Here is an 18,665-nt window from a genome sequence, read left to right as displayed (position 1 = left end):
AGCAGCAGCGCAGGTGGGAAGGTATAGCATTTAGCATACCCCAACTTCATCTCAATGAGCTACATGCATCATGGAAAATGTGTTCAAGGAAGACATTTAGGTAGTGCATGCATGATTTATTATCATAAATGAGATATAACTTTATGCAAGTGGAATTTATCAAAATTAATGATTTTAAAGAAATCCTATTGTTCAATCTGATTAAAAATCGAGAATCTGATTCTTATCTGATTGTTCGAGTAAAAAAATCAGTCCTTTCTTTCTCTGAAACCTGTAGCTGCATTTGAATGACCAACAGTATGGGCATTTATTAGGCAAATGAATTAATTTTTAACATTTTTTATACAATATTTACACGTATAAAACTGTATACAGGTACCGATGTCCTACCAGTATTAAATATTGCATGACATGACATCAAAGGTTTATACCATATAAAAACCTACTGTTTAATATTTTAAAACTATTACTTTTATAAATAAACTGCAGAGAGAAAAAAATAGTACTTCAAAGTGTTAAAACAATTTTGCCACATAAAAATTGTGACAGGAAATAAAACAAATCAACGACATGGGTTTTACAAAAAAAACTTTAATAATAAAACAGACAAATAAATATCATCGAACTGTTCTTGTGTATCTCTTTGTAAGTGCTCGAGGGAAAGCTTGGTTTCTCCAAAGAACGGACATACCAATAGCCAGAGACAGCCTGCAAATAGAGAAAAAAAGTATCGTTCAAATGTGAAAAAATCATGTCCAATATTATCTCTCTTTAACCACAACTGTGTCTGGGTGAATTCAAGACGGGGTGAAACTGTTTGCAAGTGTAGAAGACAAAATTATTAAGTTGACCATAACAAGATTCATAGAGTAACAATTTTTGAGGATCGACGAAATTGTTTGATATGACAATGTGTAAAGTTTTTAAATGGAATATGATTCTATATTCAACATATGCATTGGGACAAGAACATTAATTAACACTCCACTTGTAAGAATGACAAGAAAACATTGCCAACAGTCCATTTTTATTTCAATTGATAAGATGAAAAGAGCAATTCTTAACTTTTGTGTGGACAGTATTTATGTCTTATAAACTATTATTCATAATACAGTATGTAGTCAGTACTTATGTCTAATGCATATATATTTTTTCATTAATATATTTAGTGTATAGTGTATAGTTTAAAACAAAAAACACTGTTTTGAAGCATATATATCACCATAAATTAAAATTTCTAACAATTTTTAAAAATTCAAATTATTCATCAAGTATACATTATTAAGACGGTAATTTAATAATAAAAAATGACTAAACAAATGGGAATTCATTTCATTCATTTCAAAGGAGTAACATACTATAAACAGTAGCACTTTATACCATAACTCAATTGCCATGTAAGAAAGTTTGAACTTACTTTATTAACATGCAAGACAGTCACCTACATGTACTTTATTAACATGTAAGCTAGAAATTACTTTTAAAATACCATAACTTACCACGTGAGGACATACTCCATATGTCTGTTGTTGAACTTGATATTAGTTTGTCCCCCTATAGGTCCACCCTCTACACTGCTCTCTAAAGATAACAGAAATAACACTATTATGTACACTAGAAAACACTTTTAAACACTTACTGTGGAATCATTTAAATTTGTGCAAGCCAATTTTTGTGGATTGTGGGTTTTTTGCTTATTCATAGGGATGTAATTTAGTGGATGCGTTGGTTTTCAGTTTCAGTAAGAAAACTAACTCAATAAAAAAATATGTTTTTTGTTGAGGATGTAAATTCGTCGATGAGGGCTACTCAGGAAACCACAGAAATTGATAATATTAGATTCCACATTATCCATCTTACCACAGGCTTCTGAGTTTATCATGTACAAGCCACAATTTTTTTTCTTAAATAATTCTGCTTTTAAATTTTTAACCCTGATTGCCTTTATTGAAACTCGTACATCATCAGCTTTTGATGAATTCTTTCACTTTGGCAATAGACTGATGCATGTCATTTGTCTTAATATACAGAATACATGTAATATACCCTTTTATGCGTTTACATGAACTTACCTAAATCAGAGTCTACAAACACAGGATCAGTTCCTAAGTAACTAGCAATAGCATTAATGTCTCTGTTACTGAAGAGTCTGGGATTCTTGGGATCCTGGGTGGGGTTTACATCTAAAGGATTCCTCTGAAATCAAACACACTCGACTGATACATTATTATGTACATGTACACACTACAAAATGGTACAAATTATAAACACATATATTTTTCAAATTTTCGTAACTTTGACAGGTGAGTTACTGTGGCTAAACTGCATTTAATTTCAAAAGTGATAAATTAAGCATGACATTTTTTTGTGAGAGAACTGTAGATTTACTATGAAAAATATCTCTTATGATATAGAATTTTTCCTCTCTCAACTTTGGAAATAAAACGGCTTCAAGGTTTCTTTTTTTTGCATTTTAGTAATAGCTAGAGGTCTGTAGCTCTCGGTCTGAAAAAAAATTGGATGGACGACCTGGGAGCTACAGTTCCTTGTGTGCTAAAAACTTGCACTAGTTTTTGACTGATTAATCTTATTAACACACAAATTCTGTTGAATAATTAGTATCATTTAATTTTGTAGACAATTTACTTTTGATTATGTTACTTTATTTGCCTCAGACTTTCTCTTAAGGATGCTAACTGACATGGAAAATAAAGAACCCTACGTTAAATTCACATGCAGATCAAGAGTTGTGATTTTTGAACAAGTCAACAAACTACACCACTTCACTTTACGGGGCTAGTGATGGTGTTTAAAAGAAAATGAGAGGCAAGTTAAGTAATGAATCCCGTAGTAAAATGTCCAAGAAATATTTTGGAATCAAATATTTCTACAGAATATGCTTGAAAATAAGAATATCTAGCAATGATTTCAAAGCTAGCACAAGTTTTTGTGCACCGTAAATTGCAACTTTTCAACACGTAAAGAACTACAGGTAAGCTCCCAGTCTTCCATCCAAATTTTTCAGACCAGGAGCTATCTTTATACAATTCTTGTAGGAAGACAATTTTTTGTGTTCATTAATTCATGAATACATACCCTCTCTGAAGCTCTTATCATCCCATATATCTTGACTTTCCCAGTTATCTGCCCTTCTTTTCTGGTCTCCGGATTCTCCCAAGCGACGGGAACCCAGCCTCTATTGACTAAGACTTCATGTCTACAAATAAAATTACAAAACAAATAAAATGTGCAAAACTATATGCACATTTAAGAAAGTTGTTTCAAAATATGATCACATTGTATTATTTTATTGTCATGCTGTAAAACTATATGCACATTTGTGAAAATCATTTTATAGAAGGATCATACTGTATTATTTTATTGTTGCCTCTTTTATAAAAAATTAAGAAGTCAGATTCCTAAACTCAGTACATACCACATGTATTTAAGAGCAATACTAAAACAATTACGGGTAACTGCATATTATATATTTTTCGAAAACCCAGCTTAAGAACTTGAAAACTGATACACGATAATGAGGATATATATCATGGAGAAATGTGTTTGTCAGTGCTGGGATACATGTACATCTACTTACAGTGTACACTGTATATCAAGTGTAAATTAGTCTAAGACATTAGACAATTCAAAACAGCATTAACAGTATAACGAAAGATCAAGGCAATGAAGCCAGAAAAGATGACATGCACATTCACACACCCTGTGTCCTTCAGTTTAAATGGAGTCACAACCAACAGACCAAAGTTGGCTTTGAACCCTTTTGGGGTCCTATCAGGCTGGAAGTTTGGTCGGTAACCTATCAAGACCTCCCGACTGTGGTCAAATTCACCCTCCAACCATACCTTTGTATAGTCCAAATTATTCATATCAGCTGTGTCCAATCTAATAAAACAGAAACGTCAAAATAATTTAGTTAATAAAAAAAAAAAGAATACATGTTATTGTTATGCATCTAATGATTTGCAATAGATTATTTCATTATCAAAATCCTATGGCTATTCTTGCATATGCTTACTGACTTTGGACCAACTCATCAAAGTATTTTCATTTTGAAATTCATAAACACCTATTACCTGGTATTCTCTACCTACAAAAGAATGCCCTCTGGGTGCGCCAGAGGAAGGGGGAGGGTCTAAGGTCTAATGTCAATTTTACTGTGAGAATTTAATCAATTTTCTGGACCTCCCACTCCCCCAGATCCTCCCATGGGTACAACTTGTACCGGTTGGAAAAGCAGTTTTTTTTATGTGTACATGCACATTGTTTTGTGTTAGAAAAAATACCACATTGTTATATGTACATTTTATTTATCACAAAGTTTTCACCTTAATGTAATTTTTGTTATTTAAAAATAAAATATTATACAAAGTGTACCATCAACTAGAATTGATTTAAAAAATACATCTTCTTGTTTTGAAGGGAAGAACAAATCTCTTTAAATTCATACAGAAGTGCAATGAAATATTAAAGAAATCAGGAAAGAAAGGAGAATTTCACTCACAAATCAGTGAGAGGTACAGGGTCAGCTGCTGTTCTCTCGTCAATGGTCTTCAACAGATTGATCTTCCATTTTCTTCTTTGCCACTGCCAGTAAGCCAGTCCATAGGCAGTTAGGGGAAACGACTAAAATTACTACTGAGAATTTATTCATGTAAATGTGTTGTATTCCTTCAAATAATCATTTTAATAATTATACTTTTTCATTGAAGCATCATTATACCCATGCATTTGCAAGGAAATAACATGTATCAAAAATGAAAAATTAAATGTAACAATAAAGTAATTAAATATTGATTGCATGTTTATTGCATTTTCTACTTTTTCAATTGCAATGAATGATGGTATTTAATTAGGATCCTGAATTTAAAACTGGAATACTAGTATTCAATATTCACAGATTTTATTGAATGCTCTACAATTATAAATGTTGAGTAAAAACAAACTGAAATTACCATTACTGCACATGCATCAACGTTAGAACTATTACTGATGTTTATCCATGCATTTCCATTTGCAAAACATTTAAACTTATCAAAATATGTGGGTTTTTTGTTTTTTTTTAACAAGAGATGCAATAAAATGATTAAATTGATATGTGATAACAATCAATAAGCAAGAAATCTAGAAAATGGTAATAATCTGTGCATGATAGAGTATAACCAGGCACTTACGCCTAAAACCACTTTTAAAAGTGTGCTTAATTCATTTGATTTCGCCTCTGGTGGAGGAGCTGACTTAAACTTGATTGGTGGTGGCTTCTGTAGGACTGGTTTAGCGTGTGCTGACATCTGTCTCTTTGGAATTTTTATCTGACCTCTGACTGTGGTCACAAATGTTTCCAGCTGGTTGGTCCATCTCAAAGCTCGGTGGCATTTCTGACAATGTGGGAGTATTCCCTGTGAAATTTAAAATCAATTTAAACCAATGAGAACTTCAATAAGTAATGACAGTCTCACAGTGTCAGTCTGTCATTTTGGGTCTGGTAACTGACAAATGAGAAAGGACTTGGTGACTCTAGATAAAATTTATACCAAGGTGAGAAAATATTTAACATTAAACTGGATTTCCAAACAAATTCATAAAAAATGGAATAACATTGTTCTAGCTTTTTTTAAACGTGCAAAGACAAGATACAAATTTAATAAAAGATGAAGTGATTTTTCGAGGAAATTCGAAATAATAGAGCGAGGAAATTCGAAATTATTACATAAATATAATTATAAAATGTTTTGTCTTTAGATCACATCAAAAACCATTAAACTGTTCAATATAAAAGCAATTACTTTTGAAAACACATTCCTAGACATCCTCTCAGTCTCAGACTCACTAACCGGTCTTGACTGCGAACTCTTTTGCTTTAGAAAACAAATTGGGTCTATTCCTTCAAAGTTTTCTATGACTTTATCTGATTGGATAATTCATTCCGTATGACCAATCACTGTACGTCTAACAAAATTGGTGACGAGAACGAAAACCAAAGACAGTGACCTTGACCAAAATATTTATTGTTGGTGAGTATTTCACTATTCGCTCGTTTTTGTTTTTGTTTTGTTTTGCGAAATTGACTTTAGAAGTATGTTTCATAAATTGATAAGATATTCGAATTTCATTGCAAGCGATCAGTGTTTTTCTATTGCTTCTTGTTTAATCTGGAAATATAAATATGTCTCGCATCCTTATCTGGCTATACTGTATTTTATGTTAGTAATGATAATAATATTGCCATTGTATTTTTACAGGGTACTAGGGTACGTGGTGCCTGAAAAAGACAGAAAATGGCGTACCCTTACATGAGGAAACTAGGCACAGGCTTGACAGGAATGATGAAAGTGGAGCACCCTCATCGTAGATTAACAATTCTCTATGAGAAAATTATTCAAACACTTGTCAGATTTCCTGCAGAAAGCGTATATCGGCAGCATTCTGAGCCATTGTATCGTGAGAAGCTTGCTCATGTTAAGGCAACGGAGGATGTCAAGAAACTAGAAGAGCTGTTGGGGGATGTACACATTGAGATGTCCTTGGATCAAGCTGATAGGGAACTCCAATTGACAAGGGAAATGATGAAATGGAGGGTATGGGAACCATTACACGAAGAAGCTCCAAAAGATCAGTGGACTTGGCCACCAAATTAAAATGATTGTGAATATTTGTTGTATAAGGACGTATGTACATTGTGTAATTAAAAGTGATACAAAAGAATTTTTTTTAGGTATTGTCATAATATTAGCTGTATGGTATATGTACTATAGCTCTGGAAAGTGGGTTAACCCTTTATCTTGATTCCTATAATGCTGGGTTTGTATACCAGGGGATCTGATTCAGCAGAGGCTATATCTGTATCTGTTACATTTGGCAGCCACAATACTATACTCATTCTTGGGGGTGGGGGTGAGAAAGATTGTCTTTAGTAGAACTTTTCCCCAGGGGCTATGGCTCTGTGGAATGATAACTCTATTTTAAAAGAAAGAGGAAAATGTGATAGATCTAGATACAGAGTGCATTCCAGTTTCTACTAACACTGGCTAGTGGCTAACCCTCCAGCCTGATTGCTAGAGTGTTGCATTTGTATACCAGAGCACCCTTGCAAAGGCAAAATATCTCTCTGTTATACTTCGGTAAGAATTAGTTTTATCATCAATTCTTTTGAGGTGTACATATTTGGTATTGAATACAATTTGCAGTACAGTGAAAATAAGTATAATTATGAAATATATAACTGCTTATGTAATGCATAAGTATGCATGTGTAAATGCTTCAATTTAAAGAATTCATTGTTTTCTCTGCTCACAAATACCACCATCAGTATTTGTTTTTGTTCAGTTGAATTTATTGCTGGGTACAACATGAACTAGTGTATCAGTAATTAAAACAACTCTTAGTTCATTTATCTACACGTATAAAAAGAGGGTAAAAGGCCACGTACAACACTCGCATGAGTAAAAACATTTAACTGTGATGCAAACAAACAGTTAGTCTCATTGCCAAAAAAAAAAAAAGAGAGATACTTGTACAATATGTCAATCTAAAAGCTGGTATATGCATATTCATTTTATGCTCAGTTTATTTGAACAATTTCTGAAGTAGCCATATTTTCAACAATAATATCAAAAATACTATATATTTTTCACTGTCTATAATTTGCTTTCATATTATAGTCGTTTTCTATGTACATGTATTCTGTCTATTTACTCTGTTTCTTCTTATTCTACCTCTTGATCATTGCCATGTACTGTTATAATTGTACTCACTGAAAATCGCTTTCGAACTCAGTAAGACCAGGTCATGGTTTGAAAAAAAATTTAAGATCAAAGCCTAAAAAAATTTTCAGATCCCTTAATATGTCTGGTTCCTGAAAAAAGATAAGAGGGTAGTGTGAGTAGAAAAGTCTTGGTTGAAACAAGCTTTCTTGGTAATAAAAACAGTGTTTTTATCCCGAGATGCGTGAAAATGCCACTCGAACAAAATAACGTCATAAGAGGCCGACGTTGGTTAAATCTTGAAAGCGTACAATTAACGTAATCTCGCCGTAAGATATAATGAGTTTTAGATGTTGAAAACTTTTGAAAAATTGTTTCATTGTTAATATCAAATCTTCATTCATGTGAATTAAACGCGTTTTGAATTCAGCGTTCGAACTCCAAGAACGCGGGATCGAACTCTCAACCTTTTGATTTTTATTGTGCAATGGTTTTCCAATATTGAAATAAATTTTAAAAAATTGTTTTGGAAAAGGTATCCAAGCAAGAGAAAGAGATTCTCGATGCACAATTTATCAAACTTATGAAATAATGTGGACTTCAACATGACATTGATACTGATCGAGTCGCTTTTAATATTCTTCATCCTACAGAGAGAGAGAGAGAGAGAGAGAGAGAGAGAGAGAGAGAGAGAACCCCCCTGTATATTAAATGCAAGTCTGACGAATAGTTTTGAATGCAATTCTTTGTTTTTAGATTTATTTGATCTGGATTGTAGACAAAGACTGACAAGATTGTTTATTCCACGCAAAAGCTAAAATAGTTTGATAATGGAATTTTTTTCCCCAAAATGCTGATGTTTTACAACGTTTTGTGCCTACATACATGTACTAGGTGCTGATCCCTATATTCGCCTAAAACAAGGTCGCGATTTTCTCTTCATTCTAAGTTAATTAAATATCATTTTATCAACGAGTTTTGCGGAGTGTGACAGCTAAAACGACGTACAAAGACAACTTTTTTTTCTTAATTTTTGCTATCAGAGATTAGTCTGTAATTTTAATCTGAACAGAAATATTATTACCCCACAGGGGATCCATGATATTCACTTAGACCTATATATAGAAGTGACAAGGAGAAAAACTTTCTTGGATTTTTTAAAACGAAGTGAATTATCCGTGTTTTTGCGAATAATTATTATTTTTTGTTTGAATTAAGATACAGTTTTATATTCAGTTCGATCAATATTCAGATGGAGTTAAAATGAAATATAGTAAACGATGTTGAAATTTAAGGAAATTTCAGGATGGATGTGGAATTACCAATACCCAGGGAACTCTTGTCTTCTCTAGCAATGACGTGTACCAGTCTAGCTGAGCGCAAAAAACCACGCTATTTCTATAAATGTCCATAAAACTGAATGATAATCTGATATGAGGCTGAAGTGCTTAGAAACGACCACTCTCCTACAGTTTTATATTAACTGCATTTCTTTGCCAATTGTAGCACTGATGTATACGAGTAAGAAGCAAGGGAGCGACGCACAGAAACCGTAAGATGATTTTATATTCTGCTTTGTATATTGTTTCACATTCAGCCATATGTGTATGGGTCAGGTCACCCAGCGAGAAAAAAATTCTCAAGTGAAGTAAATTTTACTTCTCTCTTTCCATGCTTCATTGCATAAAAACTCATGTAAATTCACTTCCACGGATCACATCATATAATACTATACATATTTAGAACATTGCATCCCCCATGTTTCCTTCAATCATTGATTTCGGGACCACATTTAATCTAATTCTATACTATATCACTATATCAGGATGTTTGCATACTGGTATCACAAACTGAGAGTCCTCATAAATAGAACCATTTTAACAAGAGCTTGGACTTTGGGGTAGTTGTAAAACGGCAATGTGACGTAGGCCTGTCTATTTCATTCCTACTAGTATCCACTTAGCTTTGAAATCAACAATATGTGTCTGACTTTTGAGCTAAGATTATCAATTGCAATCGGAGCATATTTCGCTTGAAACCAGCGTCATTTTTAACCATTTTTAACTTGTTTTGATGCACGAAGTATTTAGTTACATGTACGTCCTACTGAAAGTCCAAGGTCTAGTGTAAAAAATGGTTCTAACTAGAATTCTTCACCCCTTATAAGGCCAAATCATTGCCACACGAGTCACGGTTTAAACAAACTCGAAAAAGCCACTTTCCTAAGAAACTGTCATGTTGTGAATTTTGAATTTACAGGGTGGCAGTAAATACAAAATTCACAACATGACAACTTGTGAATTTTGTGTTTACTGCCACCCGGTAAATTCAAAATTCACAACATGACAAAACCATTTGTTGTAAATTTTGATGCTGGAATTTCTAGAGGATTTGTTTTTGTTTAATGTAATTTTTAGTTAGATACCCAGCCTTTTAAATTTTAAAATCTACTAAAACTTCAAAAAAGAGTGGCCTTGCATTTGAATCTATACTTGAATCCTTCCAACTATTAGAAACATATCATAGCATTGTCAAAAGTATAGAAGATGGGAAAATGTGTTGTATGATTTTTTGTGATTTGTCGAAAGCTTTTGACAGGGTGTGGCACGAAGCCCTAATTTTTAAACTTCAAACTTATGGTATATAAGTGGGCATCTTTTACAAAGGTTTAACAGTTACTTAAGTGATAGAACACAAAGGGTAATGTACAAAAACAAGTTATCATCAACGTTATGTATCAATGCTGGTGTTCCACAAGGGTCAGTATTAGGACCACTGTTGTTTCTTATTTACATTAATGATGTCGCAACGAATATGTTATCATTTTGTAGACTTTATGCTGATGATAATTCATTACAGCATTGTGATTTATATACTAAAACATTGAAATTGTATTGAACCATGATCTGAAAATTCTCAGCGACTCTGACAATTGGTTATTGAAATTTAATCCGTCTAAAACAAAAGCTGTTTTTTCACAAAGAAACATGTAGAAGAATTTCCTAAGTTATTTTTTAAAGGGTGTCAACTGGACTATGTTTCAACCCACGGACATCTTGTTTTACTTTTTTCTAATGATTTAAGTTGGTATCAATATATTAATAATATAGTAAACAGTGCATACAAAAAATTAGGACTTTTGAAAAAAACTAAAGTTTACTCTAGGTTCTTGAATATGCTTCTGTAGTATGGGACGGTTGCAATATGTTTGACATGGAGAGATAAGAAAAAGTTCAATTAGGTGCTGCAAGGATTGTTACTGGTTTACCCATTTTAGCATCTACAGAATCTCTCTACACAGAAACTGGCTGGGAACCTCTGGTCAGTCGACGAAATAAGGCTAAATTAATAACCATGTTTAAAATTCATACAAATCAAGTACCTGAGTACTTGAGCAACATTATTCCTCCTGTAACAAAAAATGTCTCAATATATCACACAAGAAAGAGCGAAAATTATAGTGTTCCAATCAGCAGATTAGAACTTCACAAAATATCTTTTGTACCTGACACCATTCGGAAATGGAATTCTCTCAAATTAAAAGTTAGGGAAGCAACGTCTCTCAACATATTCAAGAAAAACATTACTGAAAGTATTCCTCAACCTCCAAAACATTTTTCATTTGGTAAACGCACTATTAATATTTTACATACCAAGTTGAGACACAACCATGACAACTGTATTTTGAATTATGACATGTATAGAAGAAACATTATTGAATCACCCAATGGTATTTGTGGTCAAAAGGAGGATGTTTATCACTTTTTCTTTGTATGCAAGAATTACGTAAATGCAAGAAACAATCTTTTTGAATTACTTTTTAATAGGCTTGAAGAAACAATTTTAATTAACTCACATTTGCTTCTTTGGGGTAGTGACAATTTGTCTTACAATACAAACTGCATTATTTTTTTCAGCAGTTGAAAAATTCATTAAAGAGTCTGGAAGATTTAATAATTAAATTCCTTTTTGCTTTTGCTTTTTATACTGTATATTAACGTTATCTACTATATATTCGCAATTACTTTGTAAATGCATGTCTATGAATTTAATTATTATAAAGTCAATAAGTATAAGTAACATGTAATATAACTATGACAATTGAATATATATTGTATGTATTATCATTAGGAGAGGAACTTGTAAGTTGTAAGAACTTGTTTCCAAACCTTTTGTGTAATTTACACAATGAAAATATGTTCAAATCAATCCTATCACTAATGATATATTGTGCCTATAACATTAATATTTGCCCGGTGGTTTCTGCGAAAAATATAAAGTTTGGAAATCTCCGATGTAGATGATATCTCATATTCCCCCCAAAAAATAAATGTTTCCAAATTAGGAACCATGATAAGTTGTTTTATATTTATATTTTTCGAATTATGTCCGAGCAATTGTTATTTTTTTATCGTAGAAATTTCTAAATTTCTCGAATTTGCTTTTTGAACCTATCATATTGCTCTTGCAATTTTATTATATATCTTTAAAGCGGACATTACATCTTATGTGGATAAGGCATATATAACCAGCAGTGGTAAACATATATGTCACATAACACAGTAAAATTTTAATAAATATATAGTAAGCACGATGGCCTAGTGCATGCGTATAAATAATATCTACGATAAATCGGCAGATCTTGAGCAAATACGGTGCAATCAATAGAGACTTGCTGTATACAATAAATAAAAAGTCGATGGCAAAAGAGCAAAGTTGCGAAGGCGAGGGTGCGGAGTAGCGAAGGTGATGGAGCGATAGTAGTATCGAAGGTCGAAGTGGCCAATCGGAACACCATATTTTAAAGTCTGAACAAAAAAAAAATTCTTGCCCACTCTGATTAAAACCATTTCATAATGTCAATTTGTTATCTACCTGTAGGTGATACATACTTGAGAATGGTATCAATCTTCTAAGTCGATTAAAAAAATATTGGCCATGGTTAAGGTCTTAAAACACTATTACGGCATGGTGATAGTTCAGTTCTTTCAAAGATTCTCTATAACAGGGGTTTAACCAAGACAAAATTGCACAAACAGATAGCCGGATTGTTAGATTTATTTTAAAAAATTCTCTAACATTTTTCATTTACAAACTTCAATCTAATTAAATTGTACAAACCAAGAACACATAGTTGTGCATATGAGTCTATATCTTGTCAAACCAGGTAATTTATCAAATTTTTACCTAAATAAAGTTCTATGTATTACATGATACCTATGTTCAATTTTCAACATTGTCTATAAAATTAATAAATTGGCAAAACGAAACTCAACCTGTACAAAGGGATGCAAATATAAATTATATACTACTATGCAACCTGGGGGTGTACAAACATTTAGTTGATTTTATACCTTGTTGGCTTTCCATATTAATTCTTATAAAATCTGAACCAAAAACCTTACTATTTGGGAAAAACTACTATACACATGTAGTAAGTTTTTCTCCGGGGAAAAGGCTAATATAAAGCAGGTTTTCCGGGGGGAAAGTTCCCATTGGGGAAAACTGCTATACAACACTGGCCTTATAGGTCAACTCTTTTGTTATTCGCAATAGATTCTTTGTATATTATAAGAGAAACAGTCCCTAATTAAAATTAGTTTTAACATTTGCACCCTTTTAGCCACAGGTAACAATTGTGTCCTCTTATTATAAGGGGAGCGGATGGTAACCCTTGGCCAGCGAATACGATTTGTCATATCAAGATTCAACGTCCCTGAATTCATCCATATGAATTCTTTATATTTACATTTACTATTTGTGTTGCAATATCTTTATTTTCATCCGAGAATGTTTCAGTTATTTGCAACGTCTTTTAGAGTTAATGATGAGTAATTAATGATTGTACACAGGTTTTCTGTCCTCGATCTGTACCCATGTCCTCTCAGTGGTGAGTTCATACTTCGTCTTCTTTGGCAAGGGTCCTCAATTTTAGAAGTGCCAGTCATCGATCATAATAAACACTGAATAAAGAAAGAATAATACCGTTTTCTGGTATGCATAAAGTTCCCTGAATCGTGCACTTATGTTTTTTTGTAATTGGCCATGGCAATCTAGAAAATGCATTGGTCTATTTTTTTTTTATCATTATTTTGAGATGCAAAATAAGATCAGCTCAAAAGGGAATCCAATTTAATACGTACGATTAATGATTTAAAAAATTGAGGAGACGAAAAACAAAAGAAAATTGCAAATAACTAAAAAACAAAAATGGTTAACATTTTGAAATGTTTTAATGCAACTTATTTTAAAAAGTGCTTCTAGAATTTTGTAATTCACGAATGTTTTTTTGTATTATGCGTCACTGTATTGACCTCAAAAACAGTAGTTGTATATTATCGGTATTAATGATGCCATGCCCTGATACCATATAGCTTTGAAGACCATGACAACAATAATGGAAATGTATCAAAGTAAATTTTTGTGTAAAACTTTAGTTACTGCTTTTATATTGTTATTTAAATCAAATGTTTAAAGCAATGGCGATGATTCAGTGTTGTTTGTCTGCTCTGTTTCATACATTTATAAATTTGTTATTGTTAAAGAATTATTCTTTTAAAATTGAAATTCCATTTACTTTAATTAAAAATAAATTTTAGATGAAAACGGACGCTCAGTGAAACTCGCCTTCCTTTGGCTCGGCGATTTGAGGTGAACACGAGTTGTTCATTTTGTTTTAGAATTTTGTTCATGAATCTTGACCTTATGAAACAACGATAGGTAAGTTTTTTTCTATTTCACCTCAGCCGTGAATTCAATCAGAAATAAAAACAAAAAATATAAGTATATACAGACATCTGCAGGTTTATTCACATTATAGCTAACAGAAATCGGTGTATATTGCACATGCAAAGTATAAATAGTTATGCAAGGGGATTTGTAAATAAAATTCCTTTTTAAATGCGAATTGAACCATGGGACCGTTTTTTGTTCGCATTCAAATGGAAACTTTTATACCAACAATCATAAAATAGAAATTTTCTGTAACAACATCAACATAAATATGAAACTTTGTATTTGAAGAAAGACTTCCTCGCATCGTTTGAATTAAAGACTCTTCATACTAACGAATCAAGCACAAAAGATCCCCTTTTTTACTTAAAGGGGTAAATATACTGCATGTAAGTAAACCAAAACAATGCGAGCTATTTTCGGGGGTAGATAATTGGAATTTTTATGGCATAATATAGTTCTTGTGATTGATATAATTGTAGACATGTGTATGTGTGTGTGTTTGCCGGTTGCATTGATTCTTCTGCCAGCTGATAATGTCTAGCTGCTCTCTATATTGCTTTATCTGGTTACTGCAAAGTATAGCAAAACCTCGATTTGGTCCTTGCCAGCGTTAGCTGGTGGTCCGCAATAATTCGGCCGTAGATATTATTCCGTCTCCTGAAATATATATATAAATCTATATGTAATATACATATTAATATATTATATAAAAGAATTTTATTATGTGGTGAATACAAACACGTGTAGCCGAATGATTTTTATAACTTCACTTTGAGAGAGAGAGAGAGAGAGAGAGAGAGAGAGAGAGAGAGAGAGAGAGAACAAACTTACCATCTAAGTCGATAAATTTCTTGACTATGGCCTGTGCTAGATCTTCGCTATTTAGAATATTAGTCGTTAATTCATCAGCTGTCATTAGATTTCTGCAAATAGAAAAAAAAACAAAACTTTGGTAACTAGCCCTTTTAGACTCTACATGAATATAATGCACAAGCCATTTGTTGCTTGAAATAGTTGAGATCACTTTACCGTTACATATATTATACTAAAGATTAAGAACAAAACAATGCATTAAATAATCATCATAAACGAACATCATGTCGCATTTAGTATAAATGCACTTGATTTGTTTAGACAAATTGTCATTCGTTACATTTCAACAGACCCTTATTCATTATTTTCATGCAATTCTGAGGAATTAGATTTTGTTCCTACTGAAGTCTTCCATCAAACCTTATATTTTACTATGCACAATCATCCAATCTGATTTCTAAATTCCACATGCACAAATCAAGCATTAATTAATCATCATAAACGAACATCATGTCGCATTTAGTATAAATGCACTTGATTTGTTTAGACAAATTGTTATTCATTACATTTCAACAGACCCTTATTCATTATTTTCATGCAATTCTGAGGAATTAGATTTTGTTCCTGCTGAAGTCTTCCATCAAACCTTATATTTTACTATGCACAATCATCCAATCTGATTTCTAAATTCCACATGCACAAATCAAGCATTAAATAATCATCATAAACGAACATCATGTCGCATTTAGTATAAATGCACTTGATTTGTTTAGACAAATTGTTATTCATTACATTTCAACAGACCCTTATTCATTATTTTCATGCAATTCTGAGGAATTAGATTTTGTTCCTACTAAAGTCTTCCATCAAACCTTATATTTTACTATGCACAATCATCCAATCTGATTTCTAAATTCCACATGCAGAGACAATGTGTGATTCCCTGATGACGTCGTTACAATGACGGCATTTAATTTGCTAACCAATTTGATAAAGAATTTAAAGTTAGCTTTGTATGTTTGATTGTATAGATTGCAATAAAGCCGTTGTGTCTTCCAAATGACGACCGCGCATTTCTGGGGGAAAATTATTTAGAAACTTAATTTGCGATTATTTATCAAGGATATTTTATAACTCTTATGTCCGTTTTTCTAGAAATTGTTTTATTTCAAAGAACACGATTAACAAACGTTTATGTTTTTGAGTATAAAAAAATCCCCCATGAGAATTACTCTGTTTCTTTTATTACATCTAATTGATTTTGAACAATTTCTCTATTTCCAGCCATAATAAAGACCTCAGACGTCAAATATCATGACCGTAATTCTTTTCGAAGTCAAAACGGAAAGAGAGAGCGGCTCATTTAGCGATGGCAATCAAAAGAACATCCAACGAATACTGGACGCCATGAAGTTCCCGGTGACGTCACAAGGTCGCAAAACACCACCGGAAGTGAACTGGCAAGGGTATGTTTTTGTCAATATCTGTTCCTCGATTTGAAACCTCGGTTTTTCTCTCTTCAAAGATCAGTTGATCCAGCCTGTAATCTTTATTGTCATCAACCTCAATCATATGTCCATACCTGTCAGTTTTAACGACCCCATGATGGCGAGGAAAGACAATTAAGTCACCGAGGGTAATTAGGCATACCACTGAGACCATTCCAATAAAGCCTGATTTGAAACCCCACGTGTTATATTGTTATATTGGTTTGTTTAGAACTTAAGAATGGACGCGACTCTCTATTCAGAATAAAAAAAAATAAATGATGCGTTTGAAGTTTGAGAGCGATGCTTCAGTAAGATCAAGAAAGTTCAATAAAGTAATGTATGTATTAAATACGTTAATAAAAGTTCAAAGACAATAATTTTTGCGTGTCTAAATGCATTATATTATTTCTTGCAATCCAACAATTAATAGAATCTATTCTTCGTTAAGGCAATATTATCCTTTTACTGCTAGCAGATGGTGTATATAGCCATGTTGTAAATCTATCATTACATTTTAATATCCACCCAAATCTTTGTTACCCCTATAAAATTAATATATCAAACACATTATCCATAATCAACCCGACAACAAAAAAATAAAAATCTAAAAAATGTATCTTACAATTTAAAATAAATAAATATGCAAGAAACTATGCTCAATTTCAAAAACTAGTGTACGTTTGCAGTTGGGTTACCAAATTGCAATTGTAGAATTTAAAAGAACACCCCCCATTTTCCGGACAATTTCCTCCCACCCTCTCTCTATTTTTAAAACACATTATCTTATAAAAAAAAAAACTATTTTAAAGTGAAGGTGCGAGAACACCGACTGCATGATGATTCTTAAAACAAACTGCGTTAACCTATAATTTTTTTGTGTGTATTTCCTTCTTTTTATTACTGAAGTACAAAGAGCTAAGTTTGGTGCTTCTAAAATTAACATCTCGAAGATTTATGATGTTTAAATGTCTCTAATTATACATGCAGAACTGGAAAAGTGATTACCACTTCCCAAACTCGTTTACAATTTTTTTTCTCTAAACGAACGTGGATTTACACGAAAATTGACCCATATATATCTTGTTTCCCACTTGTTGCTACTAAATAGCTATTAAATGACCCCGAAAATAAGTAGCCGATGATTTTCAAATTAATAAATAAATTAATCGATACTATTTTTCAGCTTTACTTAGTTACCTGTATAAGATTAAGATAAGCCCATCTTTCACTTACACGTAGTTTAAAATTCGGTTAAAGGTACGAGATTTATTTTTTTGCGGCACATACGAATTGGAGACACATTATATTAGCAAAGTTTTGAAACAATTGTAGATCAATGAAAACAAACAAGTTTGTTTAACGTTTACATATTTACAGACAAACCATGATAAAATGAAGTTGATTTGACCTAGTGCACGAACTTCAGAGATCGTAGGCAACAGTAAAGACTCTGGGATTGTCTTGTTACAGTAATAAGTCACTAAGGGAGTCTTAAAAGTGAACGATGGCAACTTGAACACTGTCAATGTCAATGTTTCTACCGGTAAATGTCTCCAGAATTCCGCAATCTCTAATTCTGGACGATTGCTATACGTAAATTTTTTTTTACTTGTGTCTCTTACAAAATGAGACCACAACTCCTTTTTTTTTTTATTTAAATCGCATTAGCTTCTATTTTCATAATTGCACCAAGAAATCGGTATCTGTATTTGCGTACTGGAGTAGAAAAAAGTTCAATGTACAATTATTTGAATGGCATCACTTTGAAAGTAACGTGTAAAGAACACTGAACCGCGAAAAAAAAATGATAATTTTAGGTATGATTTCTCTGACAGTAAAACTAATATTGGGTTAAGAAAAAGGTTGAAAAATATATTTTAAACTTTAAAATTTTGATTTTTGTTTT

The 18,665-nt window shown here is 32.4% G+C and overlaps 2 protein-coding genes and 1 non-coding gene across 3 annotated transcripts in view; 1 reads left to right on the top strand and 2 right to left on the bottom strand.

Annotated features, from left to right (window-relative positions):
* Window positions 1-571: 571 nt before the first annotated feature.
* LOC117681821 (surfeit locus protein 1) lies at window positions 572-5,919 on the bottom strand. The gene is made up of 8 exons (XM_066076040.1): window positions 5,805-5,919; window positions 5,193-5,417; window positions 4,523-4,644; window positions 3,721-3,903; window positions 3,097-3,217; window positions 2,073-2,196; window positions 1,500-1,581; window positions 572-708 (listed from the first exon to the last, which is right to left on the bottom strand). The coding sequence occupies exons 1-8, from the start codon at window positions 5,826-5,828 to the stop codon at window positions 618-620; spliced, it is 972 nt and encodes a 323-aa protein (XP_065932112.1). The 5' UTR covers window positions 5,829-5,919; the 3' UTR covers window positions 572-617.
* An 88-nt stretch (window positions 5,920-6,007) lies between these two features.
* LOC105340141 (uncharacterized) lies at window positions 6,008-16,568 on the top strand. The gene is made up of 3 exons (XR_004596423.2): window positions 6,008-6,032; window positions 6,261-9,273; window positions 16,554-16,568. It is a non-coding gene; the product is annotated as an uncharacterized protein (transcript).
* LOC105340129 (allatotropins) overlaps window positions 14,500-18,665 on the bottom strand; it is a 25,437-nt gene continuing 21,271 nt past the window's right edge. The window contains exons 5-6 of the mRNA XM_011446026.4: window positions 15,288-15,379; window positions 14,500-15,113 (exon numbers count right to left, since the gene is read on the bottom strand). Coding sequence (XP_011444328.3) covers window positions 15,067-15,113; window positions 15,288-15,379 — 139 coding nt within the window. The 3' untranslated portion in view covers window positions 14,500-15,066. The remainder of the gene's footprint in view (window positions 15,114-15,287; window positions 15,380-18,665) is intronic.

This window comes from Magallana gigas, chromosome 2 (genome assembly GCF_963853765.1).
Source record: "Magallana gigas chromosome 2, xbMagGiga1.1, whole genome shotgun sequence".
In the NCBI taxonomy this organism is placed as follows: domain Eukaryota; kingdom Metazoa; phylum Mollusca; class Bivalvia; order Ostreida; family Ostreidae; genus Magallana; species Magallana gigas.
Note: the sequence above shows the minus strand (reverse complement) of the source record. Positions and strands in the feature narration are given on the sequence as shown.